Source organism: Acomys minous, assembly GCF_964271855.1.
Source record: "Acomys minous genome assembly, chromosome: 7".
Taxonomy (NCBI): Eukaryota; Metazoa; Chordata; class Mammalia; order Rodentia; family Muridae; genus Acomys; species Acomys minous.
The window spans coordinates 104,222,750-104,244,726 of NC_140488.1; the positions used below are offsets into that span (position 1 = coordinate 104,222,750).

The 21,977-nt window shown below is 44.9% G+C and overlaps 2 protein-coding genes across 5 annotated transcripts in view; one reads left to right on the forward strand and one right to left on the reverse strand.

Moving 5' to 3' along the window:
* Positions 1-3,738, reverse strand: part of PFKFB1 (6-phosphofructo-2-kinase/fructose-2,6-biphosphatase 1) — a 42,848-nt gene extending 39,110 nt beyond the window's left edge. The window contains exons 1-3 of one of the 3 annotated variants that reach the window (XM_084790218.1): positions 3,631-3,738; positions 2,882-2,981; positions 1,859-1,990 (exon numbers count right to left, since the gene is read on the reverse strand). In XM_084790218.1, coding sequence (XP_084646344.1) covers positions 1,859-1,886 — 28 coding nt within the window. In that variant the 5' untranslated portion in view covers positions 1,887-1,990; positions 2,882-2,981; positions 3,631-3,738. Of the gene's footprint in view, positions 1-1,858; positions 1,991-2,881; positions 2,982-3,563 lie in introns of all 3 variants that reach the window. The other 2 variants (XM_084790219.1, XM_084790220.1) reach the window with 2 other exon arrangements.
* A 58-nt stretch (positions 3,739-3,796) lies between these two features.
* Positions 3,797-21,245, forward strand: APEX2 (apurinic/apyrimidinic endodeoxyribonuclease 2). Of its 2 annotated transcripts, XM_084790215.1 has the most exons (6): positions 3,797-4,049; positions 4,766-4,849; positions 5,551-5,731; positions 6,223-6,369; positions 7,058-7,127; positions 20,040-21,245. In XM_084790215.1, exons 1-6 carry the CDS (start codon positions 3,896-3,898, stop codon positions 20,952-20,954), a joined length of 1,551 nt encoding a protein of 516 aa, XP_084646341.1. In that variant the 5' UTR covers positions 3,797-3,895; the 3' UTR covers positions 20,955-21,245. The 2 variants fall into 2 exon arrangements, with proteins under 2 accessions (XP_084646341.1, XP_084646342.1); XM_084790216.1 differs by lacking the exons at positions 3,797-4,049; positions 5,551-5,731 and having other exon boundaries at positions 4,810-4,849.
* Positions 21,246-21,977: the final 732 nt, after the last annotated feature.

Below are 21,977 nucleotides of genomic sequence, written 5' to 3' on the forward strand. Positions count from 1 at the left end.
GCATTCAAGCTACCTATGAGGCTTCTATCCTGCAGACCCCTATGTTTAACTGCACTGGCTGATTCACGGGGCCCCCAACACAGCCTTTTTCTGTCTTTAGGCTATTGCTCAGCCTGGAGTGCCTTCTATTCTTACTGAACCCCATCTTGCCCATCAAAAGCAGGTTTAGTGTTTACTGCCTCTGGCCTTCGTACTGCCCACGTGCCCCTAATGTGAGCAAGGGTTTCTATGTCTGCTACCTAATTAGACTGTGGGCTCCTTGAGGATAGGGCCTGGATCCCTGTCATCTGCTGACTGCTCATTTCAGGCCCTGGTACCATGTTCATAATCTACAGCTCTCCGGCTGCAGATGAGATAAAGACGGCAACAAAGGATCCCTGGGAGACTTTGTAACAGCTTTTGCGCAAGTAGACGGGGGAGCTGGTTATTCTGAGGTAAATAGTGGTGTCTCAAAAAGTTTTAAAATTTTGGGAAGGAATAGAAAAAAAACCAAAAATTATGAAATTCTCTCCAGGAAGATTTTGTTTTGTTTTGTTTTTGTTTTTCGAGACAAGGTCTCTCTGCGTTGCCTTGGCTGTCCTGGACTCACTTTGTAGACCAGGCTGGCCTCGAACTCACAGAGATCCACCTGCCTCTGCCTCCCAAGTGCTGGGATTAAAGGCGTGCACCACCACACCCGGCATCTCCAGGAAGATTTAATGTTACTGGTTATAGACACAGGGTTCACTCAGCATGGGATTGAAACACTCAAGGCTAAAAGCTGAATTTTAAAGCGGGACTATCTTTAGAGAAGAAATCTAGGCAGTGTAGCTTTTGGAGCTCCCCTTTCCAAATGGAGAGGAAGCTCACTTAAAGCATCAAGATGGTATAGACGGACAACAAAATCATAAATGGAGTCTCCTTATTGGTAAGTCTTAAAATGTGTGCTTGTGAATGCATTTGTTACAGGCTAGAAAGCTGGTGGATGGTTGATCACAGCCTTGCAGGCTCGATTTGTGTATGAGCACATTATCAGGACTTCCGTGATATCAGGACAGCAGCCTAGAAGCCCTTTGTTCTCAGCTACTGCCCTGGCTCATTATTCCACTATTTTTCAGACACACGGCTAGTCCACAAAGCCCACTGCACTCTAGTCCTAGGAGTGGCTCTCCATTGACCATAGTCAGTGAAGAAGGAGAACACGTAGAGGGTTGTGGGTGGTACTACCTGGGGATGTCACGTAAAAGCCAAGAGCATGAATCTGAAACACAGCAAAAAAGTCCTGAAGCCAAAGAGCTCTGGGTTCTGCCTTCTGCCCTATCTTGATCATCAGGCCAGTCCACTGTGGGAAGTAGCCTAGGGGCTTTAATTTCTATTTTACTCAGGTGTCTATTGATACCCAGAGAAACAACAGAACTTGTTAAAAAATGTCACAGCAAATCAATCTGACTTTAGATACCAGAGGAGAGGACAGAGACACACTCTCTACTGTGCATTTAATTTAAAAATATACTATATAGGTGGAAGCTATGCGGGGAGGACCACACATGCAGCCATTCTGGGCTACACAGAAGGCGTCAGGTCTACATGGGAAACATAGTTAGACTTGGCTTCTAAAACTCAATAAAATAAGACAAAAATTGGAATTTCAAAGATAGTAGGGGATCGACACTTAGGCCAGTGTCCTCAAGAGTCAAGTACAACTGGATCGTAAAACAAGACAGATGGATTTGCTACACAAATCACCCTTTCCCAGCTCTCCCACCCCCTCTACTATAGCTCAGTCAAACTCCAATGCAAAGAAAGCCTTCCAAAGAAGCTGAAGCAAGGATTTTCGACCTGTGAAACACCTGTTTACTTTTCCGTGTTGCTCACCTACCTGTTCTCTTAGAGGCTTTTTCGTCCATCGCTAATTATCCAATGGTTCTCCTGCATTTACAGACCCCCAAAGCAGGTCCAGTGGGTGGCATCAAATAGGAAACCCGGAGACATCCATTGGTTCCTGGGAAGGCTGAGGAAGCGCCCTTGTTAAGGGGTGTGTGCAGTGTTGAAATATTAGCTGCCTTAGCTGCCAAAGAAGTTCCTGAGCCACCCGGAGCCTTTTCTCTTCAGTCCAACCATGTGTTCACTTTGCCCCAAAGGTCAGTACTAATATTAACAAGCCACCGGAGAATGGAGAAATTAAAACCGGCTATTGAGGCTAGTAAGAGCTGGATTTCCTTGGGACCAGGCTTCATATCTGACTTTAGTGCAGTATGGGCAAAATCTCTTGCTGAAAGCAATCTGGCAACATGAAGAGAAAATGCTCCTTTCCCTTGGCCTAGTTAACCCACTCCTGGGATTCAATCCTGAGCCAGTAACTCCCAAAGCACGTGAGAGCTCGGGGCACAAATCTTAATTACAGAGCTATTTTCTGGTGTCAATAACTAGTAACCTTTAAGTCCTCTGGGGGGGGGGGGTCAGGGAACAGCCTACCGTGGCTCTCTGCGGCCACTGAGCATGATGGCTCAAAGGCTGTGACATTCTGAGGGGGGAGGGGAGAGGTGTTTGAGTGTGAATAACTCTCCAGCAATTTTCAGTGAAAAAAAAAAACCTGTAGGATGCAAAGTTATACTCTTTTTCTGGAATTCGGGCAATGCCTGTTAATACTGCTTCTCTGCTCTCAAAAATAAGTCAAGAACCCATTGCTATTGCCCGTTTATGTTATCACAAATGCTGTCTCAGAGACGGCCACTGCATTTAGGCTGTTGGCAGTCTAGCGACAACAGAAACCAATGGGAGTTGTGCCCTGTGGCAAATACTGTTACCGAATGGGCCGCGGAGTGCAGCGGTGCCCACAGGAAAAGACCTACACACAGACGTGGGTGCACAGAAGAGAGGAACTCGCAAACCCATGGTTTACCTGATTTAGAAGGGTTTAAATCTTGGTTCTACCACTTCCGTGAGGCTGAGACGAATTTACTCAACTTCTACTTAGCTTCAGTACCTCTTCCTGGTTTATCCTAAGAACGAAATGACACAAGTGTAGACAAGAAAACCATAGCTGCAGCGGGAGACAGTCCTTAAATGTTCTAGGCCTCGATTTTGCTCATCTGAGAAATGGAGCCAAACCCAAGTACGAATTCTGTCTCATCCTTTACACGCTATGAGAGCCAAGACAAATATGGCTAGACAGACAGGGTCTGAGGTAGTCTCCTGCTTCCAGACCCCATAAAAACGGAGGTCATCCTCCTAAGTCTTATTCTAGTAGCTAGATTCTTAATTGCTTTATCTTTCAATTAAAAAAAGTTCCCTTTCCCACTGCCCAAAAGGCCTCTAGGGCCCGAGGCCCCTCATCCACCGCCAGGGGCCGCTGGCTTAAGCCTGTCTCGGCCGGATCGGGTGGGGTGGGGTGGGGGGGTAGGGCAGGGCTTTGGCAGAAGTTTGTTTCCCAGGAGGCCCGCCCTTTGACAAAGTGACAAAATCCCTTTTGGAAGTAACCTGACACAGCAGGGGGTTTGTGTAGAGAAAAGCAGTCAGATGCGGGCGTCCCAGCCGGCGTGTGGCCAGAAGAGAAGGAGCCCAAGCAGAGACGCGCCTCTCACCAGTCTTCCCACGTTTTGGACTAGGTCCTGCTAAGTAGCCCAGGCTGGCCTTGAATTCATGACTGACCCTGTCTCAGCTTCCTGAGTACTGGGGTTACAAGCTTGCACGGCCAACCCCGGCTTCCCAGAGCTTCCAGCTGAGCTCCGTCTCCCGCCTCTGCGAACTGAACTCGCAGCCCCGCCCTGCGTGCGTCCTGCCGTCGGAGGGGGCGGAGGAAACGTGAGAACGCCTGCGCAAACGCAAGAGGAAGGCCGGGACCTAGGTCATTTCCGGGCGGCGATGTATTTTTCCCCGCCTAAACTTGCTTTAGGAAACCGCACAGTTTACCAAAATGTTACGCGTGGTAAGCTGGAACATCAATGGGATCCGGAGTCCCCTGCAAGGGCTTGCATGCCAGGAAACCAGCAACTGTCCCACGGCCTTGCAGCGCATTTTGGACAAGCTGGATGCTGATATCGTCTGTCTCCAGGAGACCAAAGTGACCAGTGAGCACTTGAGAATCCGAGATCTCTAACGTGTTTTTCGTTTTCTGTTAACTTTCCCTCCCTGTTCCATCTCATTTCGCTTTTCCCATACTTAGAAACTCTGCCCTTGGAGTCTTCTGAAAGTCCTGATCCCTTTCCTCTAAAACACCCCCCCCCCCGTCCTGCTTAGCCCCGTTAGAACACTCCTACACAGGTACCCATCGCCCCAACTCGGTGCCTTGAAATTTCTCCTTTCATACTCCTAAGCCAAAACCCTCAGTTTTCCCTCCCTGCCCCCACCTCAGTCCTTTAATTCCCACCTAATCCTTGCCCTCGACTAGCTCTTAATTTTTTTCCCTTATCCCCAATTCCTCTTTTCTCTTCCACATCAGAACCCTAGATTCCTGTTTCATGTCTAGACCTCTTAATTTCTTCTCCCGTCACCCCCAGCTCATATTCCTAATTCAGTCTCCTACCCTCACTTGAGATCCCCAGTTTCCAATGGCCAATCCTTTCATCCCCTAGACCACAAGACTTAGCTCTGACGCACCCTCCTCAGCTTTCCCTGCTTCCCCATCTAATTTGAATATCATTTTCCTTTCCGACCTTTCTATCTTTTTAGCTCTTGTCAGCATAAACACTTCTCCCACCCCAACTATAGGTCTGATGTATGCTAGCCTCTAACTGTAATCCCAGTCTTTCATGGGGCCACAGTTACCTCTGATTTTTTTTTTCAGGAGATGTACTGACAGAGCCCCTGGCTATTGTTGAGGGTTATAACTCCTATTTCAGCTTCAGCCGCAGCCGCAGTGGTTATTCTGGTAAGTGGGGTCTTCTGGGATAGTTAAGTTAGTGTTGGTGGTGGAGACAAGGAGTTTTGGTATTTAATAAAAAGGTAATACATTCCGACTTTTCATTTCCAACTCTAAAGCTGCATAGTCTTAGGTTATAAAAAAAAAAGCCTAGTATTTATGTACTAAAGTACCCTTTTGGCCCTAAGAAGTACAGTGATGTCATGGTTAATTGTGTGTGCTCTGGAGCTTAACTGCTAGGGTTCATGCATGGTTAACTTCCTAGCTATGTGTTCTCTGGAAAGTTACTTTACCTACGTGTCTCAGACTTCTCACATAGAAAATAAGGACAATGCTTACTTTGTAGGCTCTTACAAGAGTTTAGACATTTTCATGTATGTGGTTATAATAATTAATATTTTACTAGCATTTGTCATGTAGCTACATTATTATTGTTCTTATAAATTATAACACTATTCTGGGGCTTTTTTTTAGATGAACTTGAAGTCTCAGGGTATAGGTTAATTGCTTCAGACTCCACAGAACCATATATGGCCCTTGAGTTAGGAAGACTGTTCATACATTTTCAAAGTTATATTTAACAAAAATAGCCAAAACTCTTCCTTATAACCAGATTCCTTCCTTGTATGGGGACAGTTGGCGTGGAACAGGCTGTACAGTAGTAGTGTGTTGGCTGCCAGTGCCATTCCAAATGCTCTCTCTGTCCCCAGGTGTGGCTACCTTTTGTAAGGACAGTGCTACCCCAGTGGCTGCTGAAGAAGGCCTGAGTGGTGTGTTTGCCACCCTGAATGGGGATGTTGGTTGCTATGGAAACATGGATGAGTTCACCCAAGAGGAACTCCGGCTTCTGGATAGTGAGGGCCGGGCCATCCTTACACAGCACAAGATCCGGTAATAGGTCATATCTTCCTAATACAGGTCACTTCCTAGTTCTAGTCTTAGCATAGAGAATATAAGGTCCTTCTTACAGGTATGCAATTGCTGTAGCAAAGTTTCCCGAACTTGACTTCCTGGACTCTAGTCCTGGCTAGGCTGAGTGATCCTGGGAAATCATGCTTCCTTCTGAGCCTTGCGTTCCCCTCTAGGAGTACAGCTTTTTAGTTACCATAGGCTCGTCAAAAGCAGCTTAGCCAGTACAGAACTCATTGCCCCAAATTAGTTTCCTTACCATCATCAACGGCAGTATTACCACCCAGTTGCTCTGGGTACTATGGCCTCCTTGCCTCACCCAGAGTCCATCCCCAAGACTTGCTTTCTCCCCATCTCTTTTTTTCCCATCCCGAGACCAACCATTACCTGGAAGCTGCATGGCATGGGTATGAAAGGGAAGACTTGAAACTGACCTCTTTGGGGTGGGGGTCGGGGGTCTCTTTTCTCCCCAGCACATTGGAAGGGAAGGAGAAGACCTTGACCCTAATCAATGTGTACTGCCCCCATGTGGACCCCGGGAAGCCTGAGCGGTTGACCTTTAAGATGCGGTTCTATCACCTGCTGCAGATCCGAGCAGAGGCGCTCCTGGCAGCCGGCAGGTATTGTAAACATAGGGAGCCAGGCTTGGTTGAACTCATCTTGGTGGGACTGGCCTGTGTCGTGCTCCGTGAAAGGACATAGAATTTTGTCTTTGCGTTTGTTTCAAACACTGTCATGGGGCCTGAATGAGCCTTGTTGTCTTAAGAGTCAGGAGGACAGGGTAAAGTGACATGAACACAGACAAGGCTTGTACTCTGCGCACGTCTTCTGGCTCTTGCTGTAAGCCTCAAGGCTTACAAGCTCTGCTCCATGTATTCTGCAGTCAAATGCCTGTGTGAATCCCCACCCTGAAGAAGATTTTTGAGGACAAAATGAAGGGAGCGTGGTAAAACACCTAGTTCTAAGGATAGACAGGAAAGTGGGAGCAGGTTAGAGTAATCAAGGGGTGCTTCCTCCAGGAAGGGGTGTCTGAGCTCAGCTCTGAAGGATGAGTAAGAAGGCATTAGGTAGAGATCATTGGAGCATTCATGTCCTATAGAACCGTGTCGGCTTTGTGGCTCAGAATGTGTCGTGTTTGAGAAGCATCCAGAATGTGTCAAGACAGGAGAATAGAAGAGGCACACTGCTATGAGCAGTTGGCGGCAAAGCCTCTGGGCAGCCTCTCTGTGCTCTTGGGCCTGAGAGAAAAGTATATGGGGCTCCTCGTTCTTGAATGTCCAGTTGACAGTCCCACATTGTGTTTTTCAGTCACGTGATAATCCTAGGGGACCTGAATACAGCCCACCGACCCATTGACCACTGTGATGCAGCCAGTCTGGTAAGGCTTCCTCTAAACCATAGGCTCCTGTTCTGTTCACCCAGCCAGCACCAATACTGGAAGTTTGGCACAAGTGGTAGCTTCGTTTGTGGAAAAATAGTGCTTGGTTTTGAATATATGATTTTTTTGTTCTGAAATTACTTGTGATAACTATACATATTTAGAGAGTACCACATAATATTTTGACATGTATAGTAGTCAGATAGGGTAAATTGCCTTATTTGTCCCCTCAAACACTTCTCTTTTCTGTGAACATTCATGCTTTTTAAAAACTACCTGGCTTGAAATACATAGTAAATTATTGCTAGCTATCACTATACTATAGAACACTTGGCCTTTTTTCTCATATCAAACTATTCACCCTTTCTTCCTACCTTTTCTGGACTCTGGTAACAAGTATTTTACTCTGCTCCATGAGATCAACGCCTTAGACTTCCAAACATGAATGAGATCACATGGCATCTGCCTTTCCGGCCTTGCCTTGTTTTCATGTCTTCATGTTCCATTCATTTTGCTGCAGATGACAAAAAAACAATGTATTCTTTCTGGCTAAATAGTATTGTGTTCTCTATATGTATTATATTTTCTTTATTTGTTCATTAGTGAATATGTAGGTTGCTTGTGCATCTTGGCCCTTGTAAATGATGCTGCAATGAACAGGAGTTGAGATGTCTGTCATTCCGATTTTATTTCTTTGCTTATATATCTATAGTGGGGTTTCTGGATCACTTGGTAGTTTTACTTTAAAATTTTTGAGGAACTTCCATAGCGTTTTCTAAAATGATGGTGATGACTTATATTCCCACCATCAGTGCATGAGAGTTCCCCTTTCTCCATATCCTTGTCCGCATGTATTTCTTGTCTTTGATTAAAAGCCATTCTAACAAGAGTGAGATAATTGATAATTGAGTTAAGCATTTTGTCCTGTACACATTGGCCAGTTGTTTGAGCTCCCTATCTGCTCTGGATACTAACCCCGTCCCATGAGTATTTTGAAGATCTTTTCTGTCATTGTCTCTTCACTCTACTTTGTTTCCTTCACAGTGTAGAAGCTTTTAAAATTTTTATATAGTCCTACTGAAATACTATTCTACAAGAATTTAGATTTGGTCCTTCATCCAATAGACAGTATTGACCTTTCCTTGGCCTGGCCCTGGCCCATGTGCTGGAGGACAAGTCCAATCTAGCTCCTGGCCCCTAAGCCTTCAGGAGGTGAATGGGCCATAGATAACATTATTGTCCAGTTTGGGAGTGATGTCTTGAGGGCGAGGTGGCATCCCTCGGAAGCTAGAGGGACATGGGGTGGGATTCCTAGGCAAGCAAAGACATAAGTCAGATAGCTAAATCTTTGAAGGTTAGTAGAGCCTTCGTGATGTGGGGGACATCCGTTCTCATCATTTTTAGAGTGTCACAGGAAGGGAGGTGAGTGGCAGGAGGTGGGGCGGCAGAGTCCTTTGCAGGCATGGTAAAGATTCTGAGGACAGCTTTCCTCGATGCAACCCACCCTTACCTCTGTGATGCGGAGAAAGCATCGAGACCAGGCATTCAAGGTGCCTTGGTTAGTGCCCTGTCTCCGTTTCTACCTTCAGTATCTGCACTCTCCTCACTCCAGACACACATCACGCCTCTACGCGCTGACAAAAACTCTTTTGATCCTAGCTGTTTTTCACTTTCACCCAAATTAGCAGCCTTCCTCTCTCTTCTCTCTTCTTACATGAACCTCTTATTCCTTCTATGCCATTGTTGAACCCTTAACTGTATATTAGAGCAAACATACCAATGCCTTAATAGGACACCAAAACAATGGAATCAGAATCTCTTCCATGTAGCTCCAGGGTGTTGGATTGTTTGAAAAGTCCCATGAAAGGCTTTATTATACACACAAGCTCAAAAACCACTACCCTGGAATGTATCCGAGCATCCTCATCTTGACCATCCTCATAGAAAGGAATGCTATGCTAGAAAAGCAAGCTGCCTGCTCCATGTGAGCTCAAAAGGTGCAAGGGTTTCCCCTGTCTTCCAAGCAGACAAGCAGCTCTTTGGCTGTGGACATCAGCTAGTTGTCCTGTCATGGTGTTCAGTGTTGCCATATTGGGCCCAGACATGGTCAGAGGCCATATGTTGGGACTCCTTTCCAAGACCGTCACTTCAAAGCCAGTCACAGTTGGAGCTTCTGAGGTACAAATTGAGGTTCACACAGCCCCATCCTTGTGTCCAGCTAACTTGCTAGAGCAAAGCAAGTACTCAGGCAGCCACTGTAACTTACGTCTGATGATTAGCTACAAAGAATATTATAAATGATATAATCAGACAGATGGAGAAATGCATGCAGAGGAAGGTCTGAAAGGGCCGTAAGTGCCAAGCTTCTGTTCCTGTGGAGTTGGGGTGGCCCATTCTCCCAACATATAGATGGGTCCTTGCTTGTCTTCGTGCACCTCTGTGCACCTCCATGTGTTCAGCTGTCCAGACGTGCTCTGAACTTTGTCCTTTGGGTTTTTTTTGTTTTTGTTTTTTGTTTTTCGAGACAGGGTCTCTGTGTTAGCCTCAGCTGTCCTGGACTTGCTTTGTAGACCAGGCTGGCCTCAAACTCACAGCGAGACGCCTGCCTCTGCCTCCTGAGTGCTGAGATTAAAGGTGTGCGCCACCCTAGGGGTTTTATGGAGACTTCACTGCGTGGATATAAGTGCTGAAAGTGGGATAGGGCAAACTAGCAAGGCCTGTGCAGGCTTTTCATTTTTTTTTCCTCAGTGGTTCAGGCATCGATCCCCTGGAATGAAGGTCTTTTGTTTCATTGAAAATAGTTTTTTTAAGACAATATATTCTGATAGTGGTTTACCCTCTCTAATCTCCCATACCCTCTGTTCCTCCCCACCTATCCAACTCTATGCCATCTTCGTTTTCTTTAGAAAACAGGTGAGAAACAAACAAACAAACGAACAAAGCAGTAGAAGCACACAGAAAGGGAAAGAGAGAGGTAACATAAGAACACAAACTCAGAAACCATAACATGTTAGCAAAAGGCCAGTAAGGTTAAAAAAAAAAGTAGACAAAGATCTAAAAAAGGGCTATTATGTTCCTTTTGTGTTGGCCACCTGCTGCTGTGCATGGGGCCTGCCCTTCAGTGTGGTTAACATATTCAGTGAGACTCCATTGGAGAAATTTGTTTCCTTTGTGAGCAGTTGTCTACCAGAGATATCTTCATGGTTCCTGATGGAAGCGCAGGTCTATTTCCCACTGAACCCCATCAGCCTTGGACTGTGCAAGCTGCCCCAGTCTCTGTAAGTTCACGTGCATGCGTGTGTGGAAGGCACTGTTTTCTTGTTGTCTTCTATCCCCTTTGATTCCTACAGTCTTTCTTTTTTCCACCCCTCCCTACAGTCTTTCATCTACCTCCTCTTCGTATCTCTCTGAGCCCTGAGGGGCAGGGCTTGATGAGGAAACCCCGTTTAGGACTGAGTATTCCAAGGTCTTTTACTCTCTTCACATTGTCCAGCTGGAGGTCTTGGTCTGTGTGTTTGCTCTTATACTCTGCAGGCGGGAGCTCCTCTAATGGAGGCTGAGCAGGGCATTGATCTATGGGTGGAACAGAATGTTGTTACTACTCATTCTGTTGCTACATTCCTTTAGCAGAGCACTAGCACCTGGTTTTCCCTTGGTCTTGGGTTCTTGGCCCCCCAGGTAGTGTCAGGCGTGGGTTGCTTCTCCTGGAGTGTACCTTAAATCCAATCAGAGAGTGCTTGCTTACCCCTATGATTTTTGTGCCACTGTTGGACCAGCGCACCATGAATGCAGGCCACCATGGTTTATCAAAGGGTGTATAGCTGAAACGCTCTTTGCCTTCCTACTCTGGTAGTGTTCAGAGTATCTTTCAATACAATGAACACTCTTCAGTAGGGGTGAAGGCTCTGGTCAGGCACCACCCTGACTCTCCTGTGTTCAATAAGATAGATATGTGTTGTCTTTGGCAATAGTGCTTTCTTACCAGTTTGTAGAAAGCACTCAATTACCTGAATTGTTTGAGGGTTTCCGTGGGGCTCCTTTGGCCGACAACTCACTTAAATGCAACTCATTCTATATTTCTTTCATTTATGTATCTATAGTAATAAGCATCTACTGTAATGGATTTAATATGACCCCCTGGGTGGCCTTCAGTTTTAACTGTCACTGACTGTATTCTTTCTGGTCCTCTTCTTCCCTCTCCCTTTCTATTTAATCCTCTCATTTGAGGTCTGCTGTCCCCTACCCCTATCTCTCCATAACCATTAACTGTATTCTGTATATTGTATTTCCCAATCCTTGGAAAATCTTTCCATCCCTTGGTCCCTTACCCTATAAGTTATAAGATTGTAGCATGTCCACTGAAGGTTTACAGTAATATAAGTGAATGCATACATATTTGTCCTTTTAGATCTGGGTTACCTCACTCTGGGTGACCTTTTTCCTAGCTTTATCTATTTAACTATGAATTTCATGATTTTGTTTTTAGAACAGCTGAGTAATACCCCATTGTGTAAGTATATCACATTTTCAATATTCATTCATTCATCAATTGATGGACATGTAGGCTGTTTCAATTTATGGATGTTATGAATTGAATAGGAATAAACGTAGATGAGCAGTGTCTATAGTAGGGTGTAGAGTACTTCGGGTATATTCCCAAGTGTGGTGTAGCTGGATCTTAAGATAGATCTATTTGCACTCCTGCCAGCAATGATGAGTGTTCTCCTTACTCCACAACTTTGCCAGCATGAGCTGTCACTTGTTTTATTCATCTTGGCCATCCTGACTTAAGATGAAAGAATCGTTTTGATTTGCATTTCCCTGATGACTAAGGATGTTGAACATTTCTTTTAAGTGTTTCTCAGCCATTTGTGTTTCATCTTTTGAAAACCCTCTACTTAGGTCTGTACCCCATTTTTTTAAATGGGTTATTTTCTTGATGTCCAATGTTTTGAGTTCTTTACATATTTTGGATATTAGCCCTCTATCGATGTGCATTTAGTAAAGATCTTTTGCCATTCTGTAGGCTGCCACTTCGTCCAAATGATGGTTTTGATGATGTCCTATTTATCGGTTGTGCTTAGTACCTGTGCTGTCAGCTTTCTGTTCAGAAAGTCTGCCGTTGAGTTCAAGGCTATTCCTCGCTTTCTCTTCTATCAAATTCAGGGTGTCTGGCCTTATGCTGAGGTCCTTTATCCATTTGGAATTGAGTGTTCTGAAGGCTGATAAGTATGGATCTTTCTGTCTATTTGCATTCTTCTACATGCAGATAGCCATTTTGACAAGCACCAGTAGTTGAAGATGCTCTTTTTGTAAAAAAAAATATATATATTTATTTTAAATTTATTTATTATCTATATAGTGCTCTGCCTGCATATATACCTGCAGGCCAGTAGAGGGCATCAGATCACATTATAGATGACTGTGAGACACCATGTGGTACCTGGGAATTGAACTCAGGACCTCTAGGAGAGCAGACAGTGCTCTTAACCTCTGAGCCATCTCTCCAGCCCCCGAAGATGCTCTTTTTTATGTGTATTTCTAGCTTCTTAATAAAAAATCAGATGTTTGTAAATGTGTGGTTTTCTTTCAGGGTCTTCAGTTCTATTCCATTGACCAACATGTCTGTTTTGTGCCGGTGCCATGCTGTTTTTCTTACTGTAGATCTGGAGTACAATGTGTGATCAGGAAAGGTGACACCTCCAGTGGTTCTTTTGTTATTCCGAAGTGTTTTAGCTCTCCTGGGTATTTTGTGTTTCCATATGAAGCTGAAGTTTTTCCTTCAAATTGCTATGAAGAATTATGTTTTGATGGGGACTGTATTGAATATGTAGATTGCTTTTGGTAAGTTGGCCATTTTCACTGTATTAGCCGTATTGATCCATGGGCATGGGAGATCTTCCCATCTTCTGGTATCTTCTTTAATTTCTTTCTTCATTGACTTTTAAGTTTTAATCATCAAGTCTTTCACTTGCTTTGTTAGATACTTTATATTATTTGAGGCTAGTATGAAAGGTGTTGTTTCCCTGGTTTCTTTCTCAGTCCATTTGTCATTTGTATAAAGGAGGGCTACTGATTTTTATGAGTTAATTTTGTATCCAGCCACTTCGCTGAAAGTGTTTATCAGCTGTAGGAGTTCCCTGGTAGAATTTTTAAGGTCACTTGTGTATACTATCATATCATCTGCAAATAAAGAGACTTTGATTTCTTCCTGTTCTATTTGTATCCCTTTGATTTCTTTCAGTTGTCATATTGTTCTAGCCAAGGCCTCAAGTCCTGTATTGACTAAGTATAGAGAGAGTGGACAGCCTTGTCTTGTTCTTGATTTTAGTGGTAATGCTCTGATTATCTCTTTGTCTGAGAAAGAGTACTTTCTCAAGGCTGTCAGCTTGTTTTAAGTTATCTTTATTATGTTGAGATACGTCCCTTGTATCCCTAATCTCCAGGACTTTTATCATGAAGCATGTTGAATTTTGTCAGTGTCCTTTTCTGCCCCTACTGAGAAGATCGTGTGGGGTTTTTTTCTTCCAGCCTGTTTATGTGATGGATTATTTTATCTATTTACATATGTTGAACCACCCCTGCATGCCTGGGATAAATCCTACTTGATCATGGTGGATTATCATTTGATGTGTTCTTGGATTTGCTTTGAAAGTATTTTTGTTACGCCGGGCATGGTGGCACACACCTTTATCCCAGCACTTGGGAGGCAGAGGCAGGCAGATCGCTATGAGTCTGAGGCCAGCCTGGTCTACAAAGTGAGTCCAGGACAGCCAAGGCTACACAGAGAAACCCTTTGTCAAAAGAGGAAAATATTTTGTTGAATATTTTCGAATCTATGTTCATAAAGAAAAATGGTCTGTAATTCCCTTTCTTTGTTGGATCTTGTATGGCTTGGGTGTCAGGGTAACTGTGTACTCTTAAAAAGAATTAGGCAGTGTCTCTTCTGTTTCAGTGCTGTGGAATAATTTAAGTTTTGGCATTAATTCTTTGAATACCTGGTAGAAATCTGCACTGAATCCATTTTACTCTGGGCTTTCTTTGGTTGGGAGACTTTTAAAAAATACTTATTTATAAGTAGATTTGGTATACTGTATGAGGGAATTGGAGCCCCTCGAACTTGAGTTATGAACAGTTGTGAGCTGCCATGTGGCTGCTGGGGATTGAACCCAGGTCCTCTGAAAGAGCAGCGAATGCTCTTAACTGCTGAGCCATCTCTCCAGTCCTTGATTGGGAGACTTCTAATTGCTGCTTGTATGGGTTTCACTAGGGATTATGGGTCTGTTTCAATTGTTTATCTAGTCTTGATTTAACTTTGCTAAGTGGTATATATCAAGAAATTTATCCATTTCTTTTATGTATTCCAATTTGGTCAAGTATTAATTTATGTTCTTACGATCCTCTAGGATTTTCTTGGTATCTGTTGTTATGTGCCCTTTTCTTTCTTTTTCTTTTTCTTTATTCTTTTCTCAAAATAACATCCCAACTGCAGCCTCCTTCTCTACACTCTTCCCAGTTTCCCCCCAGCCTCCCCTCCCTCCACTCCTAGTCCCCCTCCCTTCCCTTCTCCCCCAGATCCACTCCTCCTCTGTTCGCTTGAGAAAGTAGCAGGCCCCCTAGGAATATCAACCGAACACGGCATAACGAGATGCAATAAGACTAGGCACAAACCCTTATATCAAGGCTGCGCAAAGATAGGAAGAAAAGGGTCCCAAGAGGGGACAAAAGAGTCAGAGACACCCTTCCTCCCACTGTGGGGAGTCCCAGAGAAACCCCAAGCTAAATAGCCATAGTATGTCTGCAGAGGACCTAGCACAGTCCATGTAGGCTGTGACTGTTGCTTCAGTCTCTGTGAGCCCCCATGAGGCCCGCTTAGTTGACTCTGTGGGCCATGTTCTGATGTCCTCCACCCCTCTGACTCCTACCGTTCTTCCTCCCCCTCTACCATATAGTTTCCTTCTCTCTCATCTTTTGGTTAGTTTGGATAAGGTTTGTCAATCTTACTGATTTTCTCAAAGAACCAACTCTTTGTTTTATTTATTCTTTGTATTATCTTGCTTTGTTTATTTGTTTGTTTCTATTGATTTCAGCCCTGGGTTTGATTATTTCTTGCTGTCTACTCCTTTTCAGTCTGATTTCTTTTTGTTCTGAAGCTTCTAGGTATGCTGTTGTTACAAATATGAGGTCTCTCCAGTTTTTTTATGTAAACATTTAGTCCTATAAATCACCTTTATCGTGTTCCATAAGTTTGCGTATATTGTGTATTCATTTTCATCCAATTCTAGAAAGTCCTTCATTTCTTTTTTGATTTCTGTCTTGACCCATTTTCTTTCATTCCATAGAGAATTGTGCAGTTTCCATGAGTTTGTAAACTTTCTGTTGTTTCTATTGTTGTTGCTATTTAGCTTTTTAAAAAATGATTTATTCACTTTACATCCTGATTGTAGCTCCCGTCTGAGTCCCATCTCACACACTCCTCCCCCCATTTTCTCCTCTCCTTCTCAGAGAAGGGGGAGGTTCCCCATGGGTACCAACCCTCCCTGACACATTAAGTCACTGCAGAACTAAGCGCATCCTCTCGCACTGAGGCCAGACAGGGTAGCCTGGTTAGGGGAATGGGATCCAAAGCGAGGCATCAGAGTCAGAGAGGACCCTGCTCCAGTTGTTGGGGGATCCACATGAAGACCAAGCTGCACATCTGCTACATCTGTGCAGGGAGCCTAGGCCCAGTTCATGCATGCTCTTTAATTTGTTGTGGTCTAATAGGATCCAGGGTGTTACTTCGATTTTCTTTTTTTTCTGTGAAGACTATATATATATATGCAGTCAATTTTGGAAAAAGTTCTGTGAAGTACTGAGAAGAAGGCGTACTCTTCTGTGTTTGGGTGAAATGTTCTTTAAATATCTGTTAGGTCCATTTGATTATGACTTTATTTAGGTCCAGTATTTCTCTACTTTTTCTCTGGATGAACTGCCCATTGTTGAGTAGGGTATTGAAGATTCCTATTATCAGTATGCGAGGTACAATATGTGATTTTCGCTATAGGATTTCCTTTGCAAACTTGGGTGCCCTTACGTTTGTGGCATCACTGTAGAGAATTGAAGTGTCCTCTTGGTGATTTTTTCCTTTGAGTATGAGTATCCTTTCCTATCTCTTTTGAGTAGTTTTGGTTTGGAGTCTATTTTTCTCAGATATTAAAATAGCTATACCTGTTTGCTTCTTAGGTCCATTTGCTTAGAATATCTTTTTCCAATCCTTTACCCTGAGGTGATGTCTATCCTTGATGGTACAGTGTGCTTCCTAGGTGCAGCAGAAACATGGATCCTGTTTTCAGTCTTTTAGTCTGTGTCTTTTTATTGTAGAGTTGGGACCATTAATGTCGAGAGTTACCAATGATGATTTTGTTGCTATGGTATGGTTTTTTTCCTCCCATTTTGATTTACTGGTTAAGGATTATGTATTCTTTGTGTTTTCTTGGGTATAGCCAGCCTCTTGAGATTGAAGGTTTCCTTTTAACACCATCTGCAGAACTAGATCTGTAGATATATACTGTTTAAATTTGATTTTATTTTGGAATATCTTTCTCCATCTGTTGTGAGTGAAGTTTTGCTGGTAATAGTAATCTGGATCTACGATCTCTCAGAGTTTGTAGAGTAACTGTCCAGTTTCTTCTGGCTTTTAGAGTCTCCCTTCAGAACTCAGGTAATTCTAACAAGCCTGCCTTTATATGTTACTTGGTCTTTTTCTTTGGCAGCTTTTAATATTCTGTCTTTATTCTGTACATTTAGTGTTTTGATTAGTATCTAGTAGAGGGGACTTTCTTTTCTACTCCAGTCTATTTGGTGTTCTGTATGCTTCCTGTAATTTGATAGGCATCTTCTTTGGGTTAGGGAATTTTTCTTCTATGATTGAAAATAGTTTCTACGCTGAAAATAGTTTCAGTCCCTTTGAACTGTGTTACTTCTTCTATTCCCTTTTTTTTAAAGTTATTCACTTTACACCCCAATTGTGCCTCTCCCTCCTCTCTTTACAGTCCCATCCTCCCTCTCTCTTCCCCGTCCCCTACTCCTCAGAAAAGGGGAGCACCCCAAAACCACCTCAACACATCAAATCCTATCAGGACTGAGTGCATCGTGGTCAGTTTTCCAGTGCCTAGTGTCCAAGATTTCCTGGATGTTTGTGGCTGAATTTTTTTAGATTTAACCTTTTCTTTGAGTGATGTATCCATTTCCTCTCCTTTGTCTTCAGCCCCAAGATTCTCACATCCATGTCTTGTGTGCGTTCTGCTGGTGAGGCTTACCTCTGTCGTTCTTTTTTGAGTTCCTACATTTTTCATTTCCAGTTTTATCTCAGTTTGGATTTTCTTTGGTGATTTTATTTCTCCTTTCATGTCTTGAAGTGAATTCATTATGTCATTTCACTGTTTATGTTTCCACAGACTTCATTAAGGGACTTATTCATACCCTCTAAGGTCATAACAGCTATTTTGAAGTCCTTGTCTTGTCCTTCAGTATCGCAATCTCAGGGTCTACTAAAGTGGAGTGACTGGATTCTGATAGAGACACACTGTCCTGGCTGTTACTGACTGGATTTAGTAAGATTGTAGTTATAGGTGCTGATCTCTGGTCTCTCCTTTGTTGGATGGGTATCCCATCCCTTGGTTTCTGTTGCTCTCTCTGGATCTTATGAAAGTGTGATGGCTGTGTGTGTGTGTGTGTGTTGCTTGATAGAGTGCTTCTGTAGGCCAGTGGGGTGACAGAGAAGAACAGTGTTGGGCTGGGAGGAAAGACTGAGAGAGACTTCAAGAAAGAGCCAAGGGAGTACTGCTCACACTTAAAGGTAGAGTTCACAGGGAGTTGGGAGATATGATTTGGGTGGGTCGGTGGGTCTGTGAAGCAGGTTGCAATAAGGTAAAGAATTATCCAGAAAGGCAGGCATGAATGGGTTGTGTTGACCCTGGGTCCGAACCAAGTGTTGGAGTTTCCACGTTGAGGCATGAGGAGGAGCTCTGTCGGCAGGTTGTTACTGGGCTGAGGGTGAGAATGAGGTTGTAATGGAGGAAAGGAACTACAGTAGGAGTCATCTACTTGAATCCCTGCCAGGGGCAGCTACTGTAGGTTTCTGGTAGGAAGTGTTTTCAGGTTTTGGAGGCTGACACACAGGAAAGGGATGGACTGGAAGGGATATGGGGAGGGTCCACAGGAAGGAGGCAAACTAGGGCTGCCACAAGTTTTGGTGGAGTCCCCAGGGAACAGAGGCAGATGGGAGGACCATCCCCTACAAGTGCTCTGTTACAGGCTTGGGGATGGGACCTGGAGAATTGCAATGGAGGACAGGAAGCATGAAGATGGGCTACCTGCTTCCCAGGACAGTAGGACAGTGTGGGTACTTGGCTCCTAGACAGATCTCAGCAGTTGGCACAAAGGAACAGAAATGGCCTTGAAGGTGTAGGGGGCAGAGAGGGCCCACAGGAAGTAGGAAAGCTGGGTCTGCCTCAGAGTTTGGAGGAATCTCCAGGAAATGAAGGCAGGGTGGGAGGACCATCTCCTACTAACGTTCTGCCGCAGGGCTGGGAGTGAGACTGGGGACTGGCAATGTAAGGTAGGAAGGAGAGCGAAGATGGCCTACCTGCTTCCAGGCCAGCATGGCCACTGAGTTCCCGGGTGAAGAGTCTGGAATGAAGGTCTCACGCCCTAACATCAGACAAGGTTTAGACCAAGAATCTCTTCCTGGCTACCTAAGTTGGCTGCAAGGTTGTGGTTCCTAGCATTGGCTTTGAGGAGGGCATTATAATCTAGGAAACATCAATGAAGGCAAAAGTGTATGTCACAGCATCAACGGCATGATCGGAGTTGGTGTAGTACAACTCAGCCCTGGAGTTGCTTCAGAAACAGGACATGGAAAGATTCCTTAGTTGGTGTTTAAAAGAACCACAAAAGGGCCGGGTGTAGTGGTGCAGGCCTTTAATCCCAGCACTCGAGGAGGCAGAGGCAGAGGTAGGCAGATCGCTGTGAGTTCGATATTGGTTTACTACCATGTGGAGGCAACCATTTTTCTTGGTTGTTTATTCGTTGAGACAAGTCTTACAATCTTATAATACAGTCCAGGGTGGCCTGAAATTCATGGCAGTCCTGCTAGAACTACAGATGGGGCCACTATGCTTGGTTGTCTTTTCCCAAGCTTTTGAAAAGCAATTCTGGGAACTACTTTCATTAAGCAGACAGTGGAGCTTAAGACTTGGCATTTATGCAAGGTAAGCATAGTGAGAGACACACAGAACATTTTTAAAGCAAGTATTTTTATTTTAAGTTATGTGTCTGTGTGTTGGGGGGGGCGTGCACATAAGTGCAGGTGCCCATAGAGCCAGGGTCATTGGACTCTCTGGACCCGGGGTTACTGGTTTTGAGATGTCTGTATCGATACTGGAATCAGACTCAGGTCCTCTGCAAGACTTGTACACATTTTAAGCACCTTCTCTCCAACCCCAGGCTTTGATTTCTAGCATGATTTATTTAAAAGTTCCTGCTTGTCCGTGCTAGAAAGATGGTTCAGCTGTGAAGAGCACTTCGTCGTCCTCTTGCAGAGGACCTAGGTTTTTCTTCCCAGCATCCACATGGCAGCTCAGAGCCATCAGAACACCAGTTGCTGAGAATCTGATGACCTCTTCTGGCCTCTGTGGGTACTGCATGCACATGGTGCCCAGATATAAAGAGGCAGAACACACATACACAAAAATCAGTAAAGGAAGGAAGAAAGAAAAGAAACCAAATTCCAGCTCTTCCTGGTCTGGGCTATATGACCTTGAACAGGAGTCTTCTTCAGGACAACCAAATTTTCTTCTTTGTAAAATGAAGCAGTCTACATTTCTTCCTGTTCTAGTTTTAGCTTTTTATTCCCTTTCCCTTCCCCAGGAGTGCTTTGAAGAGGACCCAGGGCGTAAGTGGATGGATGGCTTGCTCAGTAACCCGGGGCCTGAGGATGGATCCCACATAGGGCTCTTCATGGATAGCTACCGCCGCTTCCATCCGAAACAGGAGAGGGCTTTCACCTGCTGGTCAGTGGTCAGTGGTGCGCGCCATCTCAACTATGGCTCCCGACTTGACTATGTACTAGGAGATAGGAGCTTGGTCACAGATACCTTCCAGACATCCTTCCTACTCCCGGAAGTGATGGGCTCTGATCACTGCCCTGTGGGAGCTGTCTTGAATGTATCCTGTGTGCCAGCAAAACAGTGCCCAGCTCTGTGCACCCGCTTCCTCCCTGAGTTTGCGGGTACCCAGCTCAAGATTCTTCGCTTCCTCGTTCCTCTTGAACAAGAACCTGTGCGGGGGCAGCCAGTGCTACAGCCCAGCCATCAAACGCAGGCACAGAAGCAGCCAGGCAAAGCCTGTATGCGCTCAACCAGGATTCGGAAAAGTCAAGGTGGCTCCAAAAGAAGCCAGAAAAACCTGATGAGTTACTTCCAGCCCACCTCTAACCTTCTGCAGACTTCTCATGTGGAGCTGCCTGGCCTGCCTCTGCTGGGCACGCTTACCGCCTCAAAGGCTCCAGAGGTGCTGTCAGTGGCCACAGTAGTAAAAGAGAGGAACGGTGTGCCAGAGGCCAAAGATGAGAAGGAAGTACGGACCTCCTTCTGGAGGTCTACGCTGACTGGGCCCTCACCCATGCCCCTCTGTGGAGGCCACAGGGAGCCATGCGTAATGCGTACCGTGAAAAAAGCAGGACCCAACTTGGGTCGTCATTTCTACATGTGTGCGAGACCACGAGGTCCCCCCAGTGACCCCTCGTCCCGCTGTAACTTCTTCCTCTGGAGCAGGCCTAGCTGAACAAACTGAGGCCTGGTGATGTCTGGTGTGCTCACCCCATGTCCAGGGTCTGATGCCGGGTCCCTACCTCTGAAGCTGCCTGCTCCCCGAGGCTTCCTTCCTTTCCTTGCTTTCTCTTCTCTCGTTTCCCTCCCTCCCTTCCTTTCTTCCTCTAATGCCTCCTCCCTCTTGTCACCTCTCAGTTTCTTCCTCTTTGTACACATAGAAAAAGGGAACTAATTTAGAGCCCTTCTGCCCTTGCTGGACACTTGATTCATTCATAAATAAACTTGGTGGTTTTGTATTACTGTACCGTGTGGAGTGGATATTTTAAATGCACCCTAGACAGTACAGGCAGTGCTGGGCTTGCTGGCCTTCTTTAGCCCAGGGAGACAGCATGGTGGGCCGAGGAGCTGTGTTCCCCATGAAGGAGTCCTGTGATCTCTGGGGTTTATCTGCAGCTCTGAGGCTGCATCAGTGAGGAAGGTGGGTGTGGTGTGGGTTGTGTACACTTAAACAAACGGTTCCCAATTAGTGTGCTCTTCAGCTGTAACCAGTGAGTCACCAGGGAGAAAGAAGGAGGGGGTGTTTCAGCCCTCAGAGTTCCAGAGCCTGTGATACCCTAAGTCTCAGGGAAGGTGACCACCTTGGCCATCTAGTTACTAGTTCCCTGTTGGAGCCTTGCTGTGAAAACACTGTGGACTGTAGCTAATGCTTTTCCTTTACTTTGACAAGGCTAGTAAATCCTGTAAGATGCTATTGGAGGAAAAGAGGATAGTGGGTCAAGAAAGATATCCGTTCTGCATTCTGGAAGATTCCTTGCTTTGGGGAAGCCATCATTCCTGAAGAACAGTCAGTCCTTAGTTGAGACCCACTCTGTCTTCTGATCGCAGAAGCTACCCGGGCCTCAGCTTTCCAGGTCTCCCAGTGAAGAGTAGAACCCTATATTTGTGTTGAAACTATTACAAAAGCCACTTCAGGTCAGCTTAGGGGCTTAGCTCTTTGTACAGCTTCCAATACAGTTTAGGGGCATTTCTTTTCTTT